We start from the raw sequence: 19,228 nt of genomic DNA on the forward strand, positions 1-19,228 counted from the left end.
TTGTATAGAAATTGTTTGGGTCCCCCACAGCGTGTGGTTGTGGCGCTGTATCAAGGGAGGTCATATGGGATACTGATTCAGCCATAAGGTTTATACTTGTGATGTGAAGGAAAATTAGCATGACTTGTGTTGTGAGAGGCTGTGATAGGTGATATCTCAAGGAGAGAAAAGTAAGGTAATTTGACATGTCATATGAACATAAACAAACAATGAAATACATAGCAATACTGTCATTATTTTATAATTTCTTGGTTTACAGATGTGTCCAATTTCAATTTGGTGATTACAAGAACAGAAGACCTAAAAATATGAATATGCAAAATGATTTCACTTGATTGACAATTCCATGCTTTACTATAAAACATGTTTCTATATTTTTTTCAATCTTTTTTCCAACTTTGATAACTGATTTTGGGCCAAAAATCTGTAAACTCAGTGAAAATATAATGTTCAAATGTTATGGTTAAAGTCACATTATAATCACATAAATTATACACTAATTCACTTCTATCAGCAAACATTTTTCAAAATATACTATTGATCAGGAACATTATGACAAATATATGCAAGAGAAGAGCAATGTCACGCTCCAGGAAGGAAACTAGATCTAAACTTACAAAAGGTTTCAACACAGAGATAACTAAGGCTCTGTAGCTCACCTGGTAGCAACAGCACAATCACATTAATATTAGATTGCGGTGCTCACTTCCAATACACAAAGATCTGAGGACATCGAATTACAGGTCACTTTCGACCAATAAAATGTCTCACAGGAAGTTGTCATTAGCCAACCAAAAAGCAGCTTTCTTAAGCTTTACAGCAGTTTCAAGCTTGCACGTTCTATTCAAGTTTACACTTTGAAAAAAACAAACATTCAAGATTTGAAAACTAAAGAAATGAACTTTTACAATGTCCAACAGACGGACAAGATTGTATTGCAGTACTTTCCATGGGCTTTCCCAGTAAACTGAGGGAAAGACTATGATTCTGACTGCACATGACTGCCAGAATATTCCATGTTAACCATTTTGATGTTGAATGTTTTGAAAACATATTCTGACTACCACTTTCCTGATTAAGTAAGTGATGAGCTGATTGGCAGAATGAAAGGTCCTTCTCATAATGGAATATCCTCAAAAATTATTTTAGTGGTAGCACTAACTGAGGTCTGTGACTGGCTGCAGCATAGATATATGACTTTAAATCAAGATACAAAAAGGACATACAAGAAATCCTAAATCAAAACATGCAAAAAACATTTCATGTGTTGTTAGACAACAGATAAAGTAACAACAGAGTAGATGGGACAAAATTACATTCCAAACACAGAGCTACAGATAACCGTTTTGGTCATTGAGTTATGTACTCTCTTGTGTTCATTTCATTTGAGTATCCTAATTGTTCTAAATTGTATCCACCTCACTCATACTGGATTGGGTACTTTGCCATTAATTGTAAACATGTAATAAAGTTTAAATGTTGCTTTACATGTTTGTTATTTATTTATATTTGATCTGTAAAATGAGAAACGATAGGAAAGACTGAAAGTTGCCAAGTTCATGTGCTGAAATAGAACCTCTCAATATACATCAGTTATTTTATCTATCCACCATTACACAAGCTAAGATTTGACATTTTTGTGTGTACGCATGTAAGATCAAATTTATTGAGTATTTACAAAAAATGAAGTGTACTTATGCGCAATAGACTTAATAGGAATTGACTTTTCACATATATTTAGCGTAATTTACGCAGATATGCAGCTTATCTGTACCTCTGCAAACATGGTTGCCATGGCATCCATGCTACATATCGACAAGGAATTTTAATTATAACATTGCTGGAATCAGACACAACACTACTTCATCAGCATTGATTGTGAAAATATAACATGACTTTAGGCTCAAGGCCTACAGGAACAGGTCAAATGTCCAAGGTTATCGAAGCATGAATTTAAAATACACAACAGATTCAATTGATATTGAATTACACACATGAATAATGTCTTATTAATGGGCAAAACATAATCTATTTTTCATCCAGATGCCATACACGGTTTCAACATTGATAAATCAATCAGTTCCACAGATGTAGAAAATATAGTGAAATGTAAAGATTTATGGGCAATCTATGAACATCAAAATAACAAATTTTTACATATATATATATATTGCAAACTGTTACCTAGAGTAAACATATTCACTTTCATTTTAATTCATACAAGCATATATAGCTAAGTAGTGTATCAAAATCCAATATGCTGCCTTTGTGGCCATGTTGAAACTTGAAAATACTATTTAGACAATAAAATGTTATACACAGAACATTAGCTCAACAAAAAAAACAAAAAAAACATTTGTATGGTTTAAAGTCATACTGTACCTGTATCATAGTGCCAATGCCAAAATGCATGCCAAACACATGAAAAATTAACACTGTGAAACCAAAAACAGGTATTATCAATCTCAGTGAGAAGGAATGATGGAAAGCATTATAAATTCCAACTGCTTGTATTTAGCTCTGACATTCACTAAATATGAAGGAGCAGTGAACTGTTCTTGTTAAGATCTGTCATGTCCAAAATGCAAACCTATATATATTCCCTGTGGTTGACTTAATAAAAAAACATTTCTGTCCTGAAATGTCAGACAAACCAAACAGCTATATTCATTTATTCATGTTTACAATTATGTTGGAGCCAAATTCTAAAGTAGAGTCAAAATTCAAAAACTTGTATCAAAATATCCAGCAACCACTACTTACTACACTTACAATATGCAATCATCAATGTAAAAAGCAAATTAATTACCATACTATGACATATAAAAACTGGCATATACTGCCATGATTAAAATTGCAAAGGATTTCCTCAAGCTGATTTTTAATGCACCCATCGCTTGTGGTATCTCATAGGATGTTCAAAATAGGAAACATACCATTACATAAGCTCATTCGAACATTTGTTCAATGAGTAAAGCATGGAAAATCAAAATATCAAATTGTTAGATCAAACCAAATTATCCATCTTTTATCACCAGTAGACCAATTGTATCCAAACAGTACCTACCTTTTATGAGTTCATACATGTTCATGTCCATAAGCTCCACAACAAGGACTAATGTTCCCGACTTTTTGTCACTGAAAGAGAACACACACAGCCATGACTATTAACACATACACCAAATTTTGTTTGTTGTATAATTCATAGACCCTGAAAACTGATGTGTCTTTTCTTGATTATCAGTCTGATCTGAACGTGCATTTTGAATTATGCTCTGTAATGTTGAGAAATATTTCTTGCTTGTCTCACTACTATTCCAGCTATAGGATGGCCAGACAATCCAGTGATTGACATGATGATCAAGAGTATTATCCAGCCTCATGTAAGAATTCGAGTTTTGATTGGTTCACGTGACACTGATAAAATACCATGTACACCCGTCACGATCCGCGAGCAGGGAGTACAAAAGTCATATTATCCCGCCACGCCTCGGTGACCATGCGAAGTGAGAAAAGCGTGCATCGCCAAGTCTTTAGTAAGGTGCGCTGCATTGAGCTGTTGTCAACATGGCATCTCACATAGATAAAAACAAGTCGATTCGATGCGTATTGTTTTCTTTTGATTTAGTAAAAACATTCGGCTAGATAAATGCGTTATCACATCGTGTCGAGGGAAATACGGGGTTTTATCAGTTTGTAGTACAAGGGACTGATAAAACTCCGGCTCGGGGAATACAACCTTACGAGGGACTGATAAAACCCAGTATTTCCCTCGACACGATGTGATAACTTATAATATGACACTAACTGAGGCTGACAGAACAAAACAAAATTTCATCCACACAAATATCTTAGCATACATGGCAAATGTCAGACAATTGGGATTCTTTTTCCTCATCTGTTGACCAAAGCATAGCCAGTGTCCAGGGCCAGTGTTCAGTGAGATCGGTAGCCTGTGGCTACTTTATCTATTGCTGCCTCAAGCAAATAAAACCAAGGTAGCCCAGGAAAGTTTTAATAAAAAGGGTTTTCCTACATGATCATTACTTGCTTGGTGTAGGCATCGACACTGAAATGTCAGATTGTCACATTGTAATAAAGAAGTTGAGCATCCACAGAAATATCTCATTCATTCTCCAGACAAACTTCTAATGATATTTGAAGAAATCAGATCACTGCAATTTGTTAACTGGAAAGAACTATAAAGCACATCTTCCCATTTTCAAAAAGTATTTGTTGAATTATTAATAATTCTAAAGACTATGACTGGATACATACAAGATAATCTCCAGGAGATCTAGGACATTCGTGTGTGGGTTGAGACGTCGCATGGCTTGTATTTCACGCAGGTGCTGCACCTGCTCCCAGCTGTAAAACATCAAATAATCAAATTAATGATCAACAAGAAGACAAAGTCATCAATATCCCCCGCAATGGCAAAATACTCTTCATGATTATGTCTAAGAGTTATGATTATGTCATATATTTAGGTGTGTATATAGAAAAGTGGAAGGAGAGTATTTAAACGTTTTTAAAGTTCTGCTCCAGATAATAGCACTATCACCAATTTCAGTCAAAGTAAAACTTGTTGCCATGGAAACGCCAAAAATATTTTATTCAGAATTCCAAAACTACCAAAAGGCACCAGTACACCACCAGATCTATCTATGTGCCAAGTTTGGTGAAGAAATAGTGAACGGTTTTAGAGTTCTGCTCCGGTAAAGACAAATGTGCACGGACGGAAATGTGCATTTTAACCCCCCGCAAAATGCGTTGCGGGGGATAACAAATTAGTCACATCTATTGTGCAAATAATATCATCATAAAAACTGCATGTTTTGTGAAATGTTGCAGGTGACTGTCAATGACGTCAAGAATAACCTTTGAGCTGAGGAAATTGAAAGACAAAACAGTAATTTCAACTCGACTGAGCAATATTGAATTTCCTATTACAGTTTTCATGAAACTTATCTTGTCATGACTTCCTTTAATATTTAACAAAGCAATGATCCTTCCATGTAGTTACATCCAACCGTGTCCAATGGTTGAGATTGGACTTCAGCAATCCTTACTTGCCATTAAGGATAACTAACAGGACTCAGTTCTCAAGGTCACTGATTAGCATTGATGGACGCGGAGAGTCCTCGGATGGGTGACCGTGTTCGGCAGCTTGACTCCTAAGAGTTTCTAGGACTTCAGTCCTGCCCCACAACGAAGCGCATGTGATACATGTGGTCTCACCTGAGGCAAGTGAGTTTGTTCAAAGTTGCCTCTGTCCACCCAGCAGTGATATTGGGTACCTGGTATGATAGTATTATGATGGTAGTCTGAGTTTGAACCTTGACAGGCGACCTGTTGTATTCTCCACAGGGAGTGTTCTGTACTCGTTGACCAGGGGTAATATGTCAGCGCTTTGAGCATGCAATGTACATTGATAAATGCACAATATAAATGGACTATTATTAATATTATTATTATCAGGGGCAGTGGGGTAGCCCAGTGGTTAAAGGGTTGGCTTGTCACGCTGAAGACCACGGTTCGATTCCACACATGGGTACAAAGTGTGAAGCCCATTTCTGGTGTCCTCCGCCATGATATTGCTGGAATATTGCTAAAAGCGGCGTAAAACCATACTCACTACATGTTATCACATCCCAACTGCATAAATTGATGCTTGTGATGTGAAGCGCTCATCTGGTCTATGTAGCATTTAGGGATGACATAATGGCGTGGTGAAAAAAATAGCATTGTCTTTTAAGCCGTAAAACAATACATGGCAATGTCATGCTTTGGCACTGTCGTAACGTCAAGGAGGTTACATTTCCCTTTTCTACAAAGAAGATAAAAATGTAAATGCAACGCAATTAGCAAATACTGATTCTTTAATACTGAAAAGTAACTGTTAAAGTTGAACAAGTTCTTTGATTCTTCAGTGGTAATGTAAATTAAATCCATAACAGGTGAAGCCTAGACATATTTAAATCAATATGAAAAGCTCCATTTCAGTCATGACAACACCATTAGCTTCACTGTGAACTGATGACAGGTTACAAGTGTTTGCAAGTCTTGAACAAAAGCATAACTTTGTTTGGTCAATTAAACATAAGAAACATACTAAATCTCCATGTATACGTTATTTCCAAAATCACTAATTCAATCAACATCAATGCACCTACAGAACATTCATTGATATCCTGCATGTCATAATGCCTACGGTGTCCATCTGAAACAAACCAGCATCAAATAACCACTTCTTGTAGATTACATTCATAGGCACCATCAGACATTTCTATACTTTCTGGGGCGGCGGGGTAGCCTAGTGGTTAATGTGTTCACGGGTCACGTTGAAGACCCGGTTTTGATTCCCCATATGGGTACAATGTGTGAAGCCCATTTCTGGTGTCCCCCGCCGAGATATTGCTGGAATATTGCTAAAAGCGGCATCAAACTAAACTCACTCACTCACTCATTCTATACTTTCTTTTTCCAGGCAGTTTAAATCCATCAACCATCAAGTTTATTAATAAAACCACAAAACCCTTTCTATCGTGTTTTATTTTCTAAAACATGTGATGCACTAATCTAACACTGTATGATCTTAAATATGGTGACATTAATGAATCATCAACTTGACAGTAAACAAAAACATTGACAAAACACAACCTTGGCAACCATGCTGAGGTTCTGTTGAAGTGCCATTATCATTGACAAACACATACTGGCAGGATCAACACAGGATGATAGAATGAATAGTCATTACTGTCCAGCAATTAGCTTATCAAAATATTTCCATGTGAATAAAATATAAAATTTAACATTATTGTACAAACATTTATGAAGTGTAACGGTGAACAATGAAGTATTTGCTCAAGTGAAGCCTATCAGCCATGCTTGCATTTAGCAATGCTAAACAAATATTGTTCACAGAAACCTTTGTCGGAGTCAATGGCTACACAAACAGTACAACAATAGCTGGCACACAAGTCGTAGAGCGGCACAATACACGAGCCAGGTAGGATTCACACGCACAAACACCTCCATGTAAGTCAATTACCATGATAAAACATGTCTGGAGAAATGCTTCAGTATTACCAGAGACCCCTATTGTGTCCTTGCACTTTTCCACTCAGTGTCCGTTACCTAGTGTTCTGTAGCTTACCTTCCCAAAGGGAATAACATGCTAGTAGTGTGTAAATATCATATTACATTCCATGATATTGAATGGCATAATCATATCGACTTTATTTCAAACTTTGAGAGCAATACATCTTTAAGCAGCTATTATCCATATTGCAGTATAATGGTTTTCCATGTTCTTCTTGTATGGATCAGATCATTACAGGTTCTTAAATTTCCAAATATTTTGCTATTTAAATATTAACAACATAATGAAATAGTAACAAATTGTTCGTATGCCCCAAAACCTACATTCTGATAGTATTTATAGTGAAATGTCTATATATTACAATTACAGAAACCTTATACCCAGACCCATGAAGATCTGGGTTAGAATTGTTCTTCAGTAACCCATGCTTGTCGTAAGAGGCAACTAACAGGATCGGGTGGTCAAGCTCGCTGACACATGTCATCGTATCCCAATTGTGTAGATCAATGCTTATGCTGTTGATCACTTGATTGTCTGGTCCAGACTTGATTATTTATTGACTGACGCCATATTGCTGGAATATTGCTATGTGCGGCATAAAACTAAAGTCAGTCACTTACCTTATACCCATATGATTGTTTATAATTGAATAATATGTCACTGATCACCCATTTAATAACAAAAAAATGATTTCCTGATTCGCACAGTTTCAGATCTGTAACATTGACGATTGAGGATCGGATCATTCGTACTGAGTCATCATGGCATATAAGAAAAAAAGGCATTTTCCATAAACTTCTTAGGTCAGAAATCAACATGAAACTAAGAATAAAAGAAACAGAAAACATTTCCACCATCACAGGCAAGCTCTATTTGTCTTTTGTATGTATGGGGCGGTGGGGTAGCCTTATGGGTTAAAGCGTTCGTTCGTTACACCGAAGATCCTGGTTTGATTTCCCACATGGGTACAATGGGTGATGTCCACTTCCGGTGTCCCCCGCAGTGATATTGCTGGAATATTGCTAAATATTGATCCATTCAGTTTCCTCTTGCAAGCACAGGAACTGAAATCCGGTTCGAACTAAACTCACTCACTTACTCACTGTTGTATATCATAAGCAAGTGTTCATAAATCAGTATCAAACAGTAATTATATCACGTGTTCAGAAAAAGGTGAGCATATCCTACCCCACCTGTGACACCATTCACAAACATCAATATCATGCGCAATAATTTGTCCAGGAAACCAAGACACCGACTCAACAGCACTGCATTTAATCCATGTGTAAATACTAACCACAAATACACAGGAGGCCTGGTTGAAGTACACACTTCAACCTGAGAGCCATGTTTTTATTTTGTGGCAATAATTTCAGCCCACAGCGACACCAGCAGGTCCACAGAAAACGACAGTAGCAACTGATTATCTGGGCAGTGAAGTGTGGAGGCTGACATTCAGGCTAACACAACTTAATGGCAACCCTTGCATGATCACTTTCCATTAACCCTTAATCTTGGGGAAAAACATGCCAGCGCCATAATGCTAATGTATTAGCACTAACAGGCCATGGATGACTGTGTTTGTCAATAAAACTGACACATACACGACTGGAGTGGGTGAGTGAGTATGGTTTTACGCCGCTTTTAGCAATATTCCAGCAATATCACAGTGGGGGACACAAGTAATGGGCTTCACACACTGTACCCATGTGGAGAATCTATGGATGACTGTGTTTGTCTATGACACTGACACATACACAACTGGAGTGGAGTGAGTGAGTGAGCATAGTTTTACTCCGCATTTAGCAATATTGCACCCATATTGGGAATCTATGTTCAACTGTTTGCCTATGATATTGACACATATACACCTGAAGTAAGAGGGTGAGCATAATTTTACTCCGTTTTTATCAGTAATACAGCAATATCAGGGCGAGGGACACCAGAAATGAGCCTTATACATTGTACCCATGTAGGGAATCAAACCCAGATCTTAGGTGTGAAAAGAGTGACATACAAACAAACAAAAACTTAAAGGGCAAGTGTACACGAAATTAACCTTTTTGTCTTGCACTTTTTCTTCATAAAAAGTGTTTATCAAGTCGTTTTATATCCAAACCCGTACATATATCATAAGTAACTAATTTATTATTTGCGTTATATCAATTCATATTTTCAACATTAACCAAGAGTTCTATGTCCACAATAAACACACCATGGCTTATGTCCCTTGGAAATGACGTCATTGGTGCCCAAATGATAAACGAATGACGTCGTCAGACCTTATTAGACCCATTTCACGTGGTGCAGGTATAGGTGTGGTTCTTGTGTCTCGATGCGCAGGCTACTGTTTTAATCCACCTGTTGCCTGGCCGTCAGCTGGCATGTGGTCAGTTCTACACTGTAATGACGTTGCAGTTTGAAAAAACGTATACATTGTACTAAATGTGTTACCACGTAACCTAATTGTATAACATATTCAACCTGAGTCGGTCGCCTTTCCAACAGTATCTCTTTTCATGAAACCTAAAACGTATATGAACTATATCTTGCTTGCCATCGTTGAATGTGCCGGCATTCTACGTTTGTTACTAAAGTTCTTACATAAATCGTACGATATGTCACTCCTCTTCCACCTAATTCACTTTGATATCGATAGTACATATCCAAATACATCACGCAGATAAATGCAATGTGCAGTTTTGAACACTATTTGAAATTCGTTTTTCTATGATATCATCCGCTCATTGTAGATAAAATTTACTGAAAATTACATGCACCGTAAATCTTGCCAGTTTTGACACATTACTAAATAACCATTCACTGCGTTTTGCGTAATTTATGGTATGTCTTAATTCAAATGTCAAATTTTACTGGGACGATTGAATTTAAAAGAAAAAGACGTGATCATTGTGATCAACGTTATGTTTGTTGTTGTATGATCGAATCACCAATGCTCGTTCTGAAACATTATCAATGAACCGAGAATCGCTGAGAACGTTTTGGAAATACGCAAACGTCAAAGTGAATTTTCAGTCATATTACATAGTGTTTATAAAATCACGTCACATGTATGTCGGTTATGTTTCGTCCATAAAATTCAACACCATCTTCCTTACATGATACCCTGAAATTCCTCATACAGTCCAAAATAAACTGACAAATGGACACATCACCGATACGAAGTGTTTCAGTGAAATCTAACGAAATATATCGAGGATATGAGATGCCGCGCTGTGAAAGAATACTTGTTTGAAATGTATACAAAGCCAATCTCAGATGTGACACTGTGTATCCGTTCGCCTACTTGTTGCATACAATTGCTCATTAGTTTTAGAACATGCATGGGAAAGGTATCGTAGCAAGCGATAGTTAAATAAAACAGGTGTATTCCAATGATTTTCTAGATTCATCACAACATATTATAGTTTTTTGAAGCATGACGCCATAACTGACGCAAACTCACGCACAACGATGACGGTACTTCTCTTAATTTCTGACTATTTCCCTTGGTCACAATGAAAACAAAAAGAAAATAACAACCAGCAGACTGGCAGAGGTTTTGGACTACTTTCATGTCGCATTTATGCATATATGTTGCTTGAAACAACGAAAATTTCCTTCGAAAACTCCGGCGTACTCGTGTCAGTGAACACGCCATTTTGAAAAAGTCGCTTCCCGATAGTGATGTCATACGGACGTCAACATTGTTATACATATTTGGTATTTTCATTGAGGCGAGGTTATGAATGAAAATACACACGATCAATCCGTCATGCTGCTTACATTTTCTGTTCTTATGCTTCTTCGTATTTTCACAATTTTTTTCACGTGATTAATATCAGTATTATTATCTTTGGATTTTGGACTAGACAGGAGACCAGTTTAAAATCAAGTGGCACCAATTACGTCATACTCAAAGGGCGGTAACTCTGGCCTGTTTACCTCGGCAAACAAATACCTCATATTGGCATAACATTTCAGCACTTATTTTGAGGGTTATACTTATATTGTAAGAAAAATGAGTGTATATTTTCAAACATTGGTATTAACTAATTAAAACAGTTCACTTTGATTCACATAAGAATAAATGTGATTTATTCGTGTACACTTCCCCTTTAAGAGAAACTACAATTCAATAGTTATTTGTTCACATATTCTGTTCTCCCACATCACTTCCCAAAGGTTCTGATATGATGTTTTCTGGTGATAATAAAATGTTACCTTATGAACTAAAAACCTACCAATTATATCCAAAGAGTTGAGGTGAAATGGGGTTTAACGTCGCACTTAAGCTGGTTTTATAGTGCTAGCTCACTGAGATACCATGACGCAATTAAGCATGAATACCCCACTCACATTATACTGACTCCGAGCCGATCGGTCCTTGTTGTACCCATTAATGCCGAGCACCAGGCAGCGACCAACAAGTACCATATTTTAACGTTTTTTGGTATGACGTGGCTGGGGATCGAACCCGCGACCTTCCACTCTCTGGGTGGACGCTCTAACCATTAGACCATAGGTTGTCTATAGCCAAAGAAATCTAATATTAATGGTCCAACATAAAGAACAAAGTGATGGCGAGGAATATGTTCCAGTCATGACATGGCACAATTTTATTGGTTCAACTTATTGTGCCACACAGATATCTTGAGTATTTACTCATGGTTTTAATGCAGTGCTGTTGAGTCGGTGTCTTGGACATAGTGCGCATGATATTGGTGTTTGTGTGAGTTGTACCAGGTGGGGTATTATATGCTCACCTTTTTCTGAACACATGATATAATTACTGTTTGATACTGATTTATGAATACTTGCTTATGATATAGTCAGATACATACAAGTCAGCCGAGTTCCACTCAGTCTGAATGATAATGTTTAAAAATATATCTGACGATCAAGAATGTCTATATTCCTGTTTATATTATAAATCATAAATTGTGATACTAACAATATTTCCTCCCCAGTTTTCATTAATCATACTATCAATCTTAAGTGATAAATTATGAATGTGCTCATGTAACATATCTCATCTCGCAGTCTTCAATTATCGTAAAATTATCCATTTCCAGATGGAACTGTAACATAAAAGCTAAAATGTGTCCTCGGCAAAACATTATTTAGGTGAGTGAGGATAATGAAGACAAATAACCACTTATAAAAAAACCCATACACGTTTGATCCTTCTTAAAGTCACACAATTTACCCAAAACCTTAAATATGAAGCTAATTTGCAACGTTTAGCAGCAATGAACACACCTATTGAAAACAATACTTGTTACTAACGTTTTATTGATTCAAGGTAATTTGTAATGAAAACAATACTGAACAGCTGCCAAACTACTGTGGCTTCAAGCAGTATTCCTCATCTGGCTTGCAGTTGGCATATCGGGACAAGAAACAAAATGGCTGCATGGCATGACAGATTAACTTCAGCACTTTGAAAGAATCAGGTGATCCTTAACTTGTTTTAAGCAGCATAGGTAATGATCCCACACAGATGTGGTCTGACCTGTGCCACAGATCAGTTGTGGCGATATTGACGCCTGATTTGTTTCATTCCGCCATTGCATGATAAGAAGCAATCTTGATCATCTAGGACACGAAATCAATGAGCTGATGACAGGGCTCTGTTTGCATTACGATTAAAAACAAACTCTTAGCAAACACTCACTGAATCAAACACTGCTCAGATGTAAATATGGTAAAATGGTACATTGGTAGTCAATCAGTTTAAATTAGACAGTTTTAAGAGATTGGTCACAACCACTGCAGACATTATCTGTTTGATTTGAGTGCTTTTGTAGGTTTAACTACATTCCATAAAGGGATTTAATCAGAATTTTCAAATGTGCCCTGCATGAAAAGCATAATTGGAAAAAAAAAAACCTCTTTGCCCAAAGTAAGCATTTCTAAATTTAGTATTACAGACGAATTCAAACATTGCATTCAGTGTCATAGTCAGGTGTACATTCGGGATTAGATCGGAATAGAGAGTTTGGTTCAATGACATCTTGAACACTGTTCCATATCCTGGTATGGTACAAAAGCCTGGTAGGATGCAGCTCTTAAACTTTTTTCATTTTGACGAAACCCACAACAGGGGCTGACAAATCTAGAAACATGATCTGGGAGAATTTGGGATTTGAATCCAGGCCATAGGTTTCTGGCATGAATAAACGACCTCACTCAGAAAAGCGAATTACAGCACCTAAGACAACTGGGTTCACAGGCTTTGTTCCGTGAATAAGCCAATCAATAAGCAACACATACTGTCTCTCTGGTACCATTCACATAATGCAATATGGTTATTAATTAATCATTGTTCAAGGTAAATACAGTACTTCATTACAAAGGAAAAAATAAACACTACAAAGAATACCCTCACTACTCATGATTCACATCTCTTTAGTAATAATGAGATGTCTAACTGATATATTGACACTTAAGTGATCACATGAATGAACAAATACGACATAACAGTGGATTAAATTTACCTTGTTGTTTGTTGTCTACCTAGTGTCATCACTGATTTTCAGTGTTCATATAATCACTGCTTTTTATTTTACTTCTTATATAATATCTGGTTATTCTCTGGCATTCACATTATTAAATTCATCTATAGAATTTTGTTTAAATACAGTGAGTTAGTTTTACGTCACATTTAGCAATATTCCAGCCAATACCATGGCAGGGAACACCAAAAATGTGGGGAATCGAACCAAGGTCTTTGGCATGACGAATGCTTTAACCACTAGGCTACCCCACTGCCCTGTATAAATACAAACACACCTGAAACAGAAGTATCTTCTTATATATTTTCACTGGTTACGCAAAGTCAACATTCCCATGTGAATCTTAAAGAAAGAAGACTGTATCCGTAGACAAAAAACTCTTCGTAAAACTCAATCTGTGCATTTTAGATTTAATTTCACCATTCAAATTATGTCATATGACATGTAGGATACACATAGAATTCCTGTATGAATACCAGATAATAGTTAGAACGCAATGTGCACAAGAACTTCAAGGCAACGACACAACAATACACTATATGACGCACTGCCAGAGACGTGTATGACCTACAGGGCACTGTACACAGCTCTGGGGCCAATCCAAACTGGGCTTCCATATACCGAACTTGCTTCAAGACAGTCCAAACCGAAAGGCCTTTTGATACAAGTTATGAGTGATGTCTGAACCTAATTCAACAAGCTGAAAGGCTTGTATGTTGGCTTCATAAAATGATTGTGTACAGGTAATACTGTCGCAACATTTCACATCTGGATTAATGAAAAACCCTTAGCTACATGTCATGAGGAAAAATTAGGTTGCCGAGATTACAATGTTTGACAATGAACCTGATCAGTGGCACAATAGTAGCAGGTGCTTGGTACAGGTCAGTAAGACGATATTCCCTTGTCAATAGATCATAGATATTCAGTGGCATAGATTATCTCTATAGTTAATTATGGGTTCATAATACCTTGGGGTATAGACCATTGTATATGAAGGAGAATGGTATTATCTCCGAGGACAAACAAACTAAATTGTTTAATGTAATATATAGGCCATAACTCATGTTAACCGTGTCCAATAACGTTGTGTGTATATAATTAGGCGTTGTATAATGTGCCTGTATAATGGCCAGGGAGACAGATCACACTTATCCTTGTCAGTATATATCTATGTTTTAGGGGTATCGTTCAGCAGTTTTCAAGATAAAAATCAACTTTGCAACTAGAGAGGATATGCAATTTTTAAAATGCAATAAACCAGTGTTTCCAAGCATATTGTGAAACTCTTCACTAGTATTTAAAATTGTGGAAACTCTTCACTAGTATTTAAACTTGTGGTTTACAGGTTATATATGTATATCTTCGTGTGATAATACTTATTGTGATCTTGTGAGCTAAGTTTGGTAAGTGACAAGACAAACTGAAATTAGCAACTGATTCTTGTGACTAAAGAAGCAAAACTAAACTACCGAGCAAACGAAGTTATCACTGTTCAAGTAAGTGTATAAAAAACAAAAATGCTGGTACAGGTTTGAACCCTAACAGAAACATTCGCCAAAACGCAATAACAATACAGCTGTCAAAAGACTTTGTACGAATCGTGCATTTTTCAAAACATGAAAAATGTAATTGTGGGACATTGGTATTAATATACGGGCATGATTGTGCCATAAATACTGATGTTGGTCAGAGCAGGCATGCAGGAACCAAAAAAACACCACAAATATGCCAAGACATACACAAGCACTACGAGACAGGGTAATCAGTATGGCCAATATGGGGGCTATACAACGGCGGCGACAACAACAGGACACGCCATCAACAAATGATCAATCATTCGACAACTTGGTATGGCTGGTATACAAGCCTACCACGCCTTCAGTGAAATGGCTTTGGCCTGGCTAAACCATCAACGCAGACGAAGAGATGTCAGTTTTTCAATGTAGAGGAGAGCGACTGGTGCCAAACTGCGCTCAAGAAGCTCATCCGTTCGATGGAGAAGGCATCGTGGTATGGGCGGCATTTGTGTCCAGAGAACAAGACTGGTGCCAAATGATACAGGGATGAAGTGTTGCAACCTTTATTCGACTACAGCCAAGAATAGTCATTTTCCAACACAACAACACAAGGCCACACACCACCAGAATTGTTCGAATATACCTGCAACTTTAACGTCAACATATTGCCTTGGCCAGCGTGTTCTCCAGACATGAACCCCATTGAACGTCATTGGGATTATCTTGATCATCAGCTGAGACAGCGTATACCACCTCCAGCAAACCGACAAGAATTTGAACAGACTCTCTTGGACTTATGGAACCGGATTCCTGCTTACCTCATCGGCATAAACAGTGCCTAATATGTAAGCATAGTGACTGTACTAACGTCCAACAGTATGCCTGAATGAAGTTGTCAAATAGGTGAGGGAAAATGGCTCTAACATTTTGGTTACTCACCTCAAGGTCAATACCAACCACTAATCACATTTACAGATAATGATTTTTACAAGATGGATTTTTTTAATTTGAAAATATTCATATTTTTATACTGAAATGTCATAGACTGGTTGGTAATTGAACATTTAAGATTTTTGTGAGAAATTAAACAATCCCAACCCCTAACTATCATCAACACTGTGCAGGGCCCCGTTCCTCAAAGCAATTGCAGTCGTTATGACAGTCGTAAGTCTATGTTAAAGTAAGGGATTTACGATCATCTTAGTGCTACGATCGCTTTGTGGAACGTGACCCAGGTTCATAACCTATATGGAACAAAGCTTCTGTAAAGGTCTTTGTCACCTCTCTTGCTTTCTGTCCCCGAGCGCTATAGCAAAATGCCATATTTTAGAGGCAGTACTGGGACAATGTTACTGCTCACAATGAAAGAATTCGATTCATGGACACATAGCAATGGACTCTCTATCATTGGTCCAATATATACTCCTCACAAAATGTTAAGCAACACAAATTTGTAGTCTCATTACAATTTCATTTATTGAAATTGCAAATCACTGAATGATGCAATAGAAAGGTGAAACCTATGTACACACGATTAGCAAAATGAAATGAAATAGTTTTGAGCAATAATAGACTTACAAATCATCAAAAGCATGTACCATGAAACAGTCGTGCAAAATGTGCTGCATTGATGGAGCAAAATGTTAACATTAAGGTTCAAGTCAGCTTTGGACAGTGAAGCAGTGTTCAGTAATCCAGTATGACTACCATGAGCACAAATGCAAGCCTCCACAGGTCTTTGCATTGACCAAATGAGCCTTTAAAGTTGCTGTTGTGGAATGTTCTGCCATCTCTCTGTAACGCCTGCTCAAGGTCATCCAGAGTCTGAGGGTGAACATGGAGACCGTAAAACACGACTACCAATAATGTCCCAAGCATGTTCAATTGGATTCAGATCAAGTGACCTTGCAGGCCAGTCCATATGTGTGATGTTGTTGATCTAAACAACATCGTTAACAACTCTTTCTCGGGCATTATCATCCATAGACGGGCATTTTCATCCATAAAAAATGAAGTTAGGACCCGCTTGTTGTGCCAGAGGAATGATTACAGGTAGGTTTACACCAATCAGGGTGCATGTGTGAAGAGGGGAGCACATTCATGCCACACATTTTGCATGTTGTTTCTGAGGGTGGTTGTGTTCGAGTGATGTTGTCAATGTTATGAGATAAAACAATTTGACAGTCACTTAATGTTATGTATTCTTTCAATATTTACCTTTCAGTAACATGTCGGCAAAAATCGCTATCGAGATTGATAAGAATATTACACTGAAAATACTTGTTGCTTAATTTTTTGTGAGGAGTATATATTTGATGACAGTAAGTGGTTTAATTGTTTAACTCAATATAATGTTAAAGCTGACATTTGAAAAATAGGCTACCTTAATACAAGGAATGCTCTACATGTCATAAAACAATTGAATGAAGATAATTGACGTATCATTATGAACGTCTTCCTGCTGTGATGAACAATGTTAAATGCAATTACATACCTTTCATAAGTCTGCTTCATCTTTTTACACGCAACATACGTCCCATCTTCCTTATTTTGGCACTTGAGTACATCAGAAAAGGTACCTTCACCTTTTTTGCCTAATATCCTGTATTCTGAAACAGAATTAACACATCTAAGTCAAGGGATGTAAACAGTATACAGTAGAACACGGATATAACGAACTCCAAGGGACCAAGAAATTTAGTTCGCTATATCCGTTGTTCGTTATTCACATTTGACCGCCATCTTGGGATTGTAGAGATGTAGACATTCACAGACATTACCTATATCATGTTGATAAATATGAAGTTTACTTTTATAATAAAATTGAAATAATACAACTACAACTTAAATAAATTTATTTTTTAATGAAAATGCAAGCTTACATTTACCACGAAAGAAGCAAAAATTGTAGCGAGTTTTTTTCCATTTGTGACATGTCATAACATGCCCGTGGCTTTTTCTATTATATTTTTATGTAATCAGGCTTTCCGTTCGTTAACATGACACAACAACGGGAAATACCTCCGTTTTCGAAGCTTCGTATGAATAACATGCGACGCGAATCGTGTGGTGTCTGGTATCGTTCGACAGCTCTGGAAAATCAACAATATCACTGTACCCTTGCCGAGAGTATTTTCACAGTTGTAAAAAGCGATTTTATTGGATAAAGATTGGTTTCTAATGACGCTTTTTCGCCACAGTCTGCTATAAGGATCGTGATTGGTCAAAATCAGACACGTGACCTAAGGCAGCCAATCATACTACGGCAATGGATACCGTCCTCGTCAACGAGGTGTTGAATGGGTTAAACACGATATATTTGTTTTGTTAATTAATTAATGACCATCAAACAATGTTGATTCACCGCCAACAAGATTGATGTATACTGTACCGCTAAGTGGCTGAGCTGACACTGAGTGAATTCGCTAATCACGTCGTTAATTGGGTCTTGGGGGTAGTAAATCAGTTCGCTATAGCCGTTAATTCGCTACTCACGAGTTCGTTATTCACGTATAATTTTAATGATATTATAAAGGACTGTTGACGGGACTTTTAAATCTGTTCGCTATATCCGTTTGTACGCTATATCCGTGTTCGCTATAACCATGTTCTACTGTATAAGGAACAATCCGGTGGGAGGGGCGGAGTGGAATTTCAGTTAGAGATGGGATCTTTTTAGGTCACAGCTTCAACAGGTTTTTCTGTGATAAGTGGAGAAAACAATAAAATATTTTCTCACAATCTATTTTTTTTCTGTAAACGGGAGATATATGGCGGTGGTCTGTTAATAACTGAGTCTGGACCAGACAATCCAGTGATCAACAGCATGAGCATCGATCTGCGTAATTGGGAACCGAGCGAGCCTGAACTTCGGATCCCGTTAGTCGCCTCTTACGACAAGCATGGGTTTCCTGAAGATCAATATTCTAACCCGGACCTTCACGGGTCAAACATTTTGGGGGACATTGTGGATATGACAGCAACTTTAAGGCATTAAAACTTCAGATGAATCAAGTTCATCCATGAGTTGTCCACGATATATCATATCAGAAGAAGTGTTTAAAGAGGATTGGCTGGTTAGATTC

The 19,228-nt window shown here is 37.2% G+C and overlaps 1 protein-coding gene across 4 annotated transcripts in view; it reads right to left on the reverse strand.

The window, feature by feature from the left end:
* Positions 1–19,228, reverse strand: part of LOC124255266 (MAPK/MAK/MRK overlapping kinase-like) — a 57,672-nt gene that overhangs the window by 30,215 nt on the left and 8,229 nt on the right. For all 4 annotated transcript variants that reach the window (XM_046689126.1, XM_046689127.1, XM_046689125.1 and 1 more), the window contains exons 2-4: positions 17,638–17,752; positions 4,279–4,368; positions 3,068–3,138 (exon numbers count right to left, since the gene is read on the reverse strand). In XM_046689126.1, coding sequence (XP_046545082.1) covers positions 3,068–3,138; positions 4,279–4,368; positions 17,638–17,752 — 276 coding nt within the window. The remainder of the gene's footprint in view (positions 1–3,067; positions 3,139–4,278; positions 4,369–17,637; positions 17,753–19,228) is intronic.

The sequence above is a fragment of the Haliotis rubra genome, unplaced genomic scaffold, assembly GCF_003918875.1.
Source record: "Haliotis rubra isolate DU_JTF1 unplaced genomic scaffold, ASM391887v1 Scf6, whole genome shotgun sequence".
Lineage (NCBI taxonomy): Eukaryota > Metazoa > Mollusca > Gastropoda > Lepetellida > Haliotidae > Haliotis > Haliotis rubra.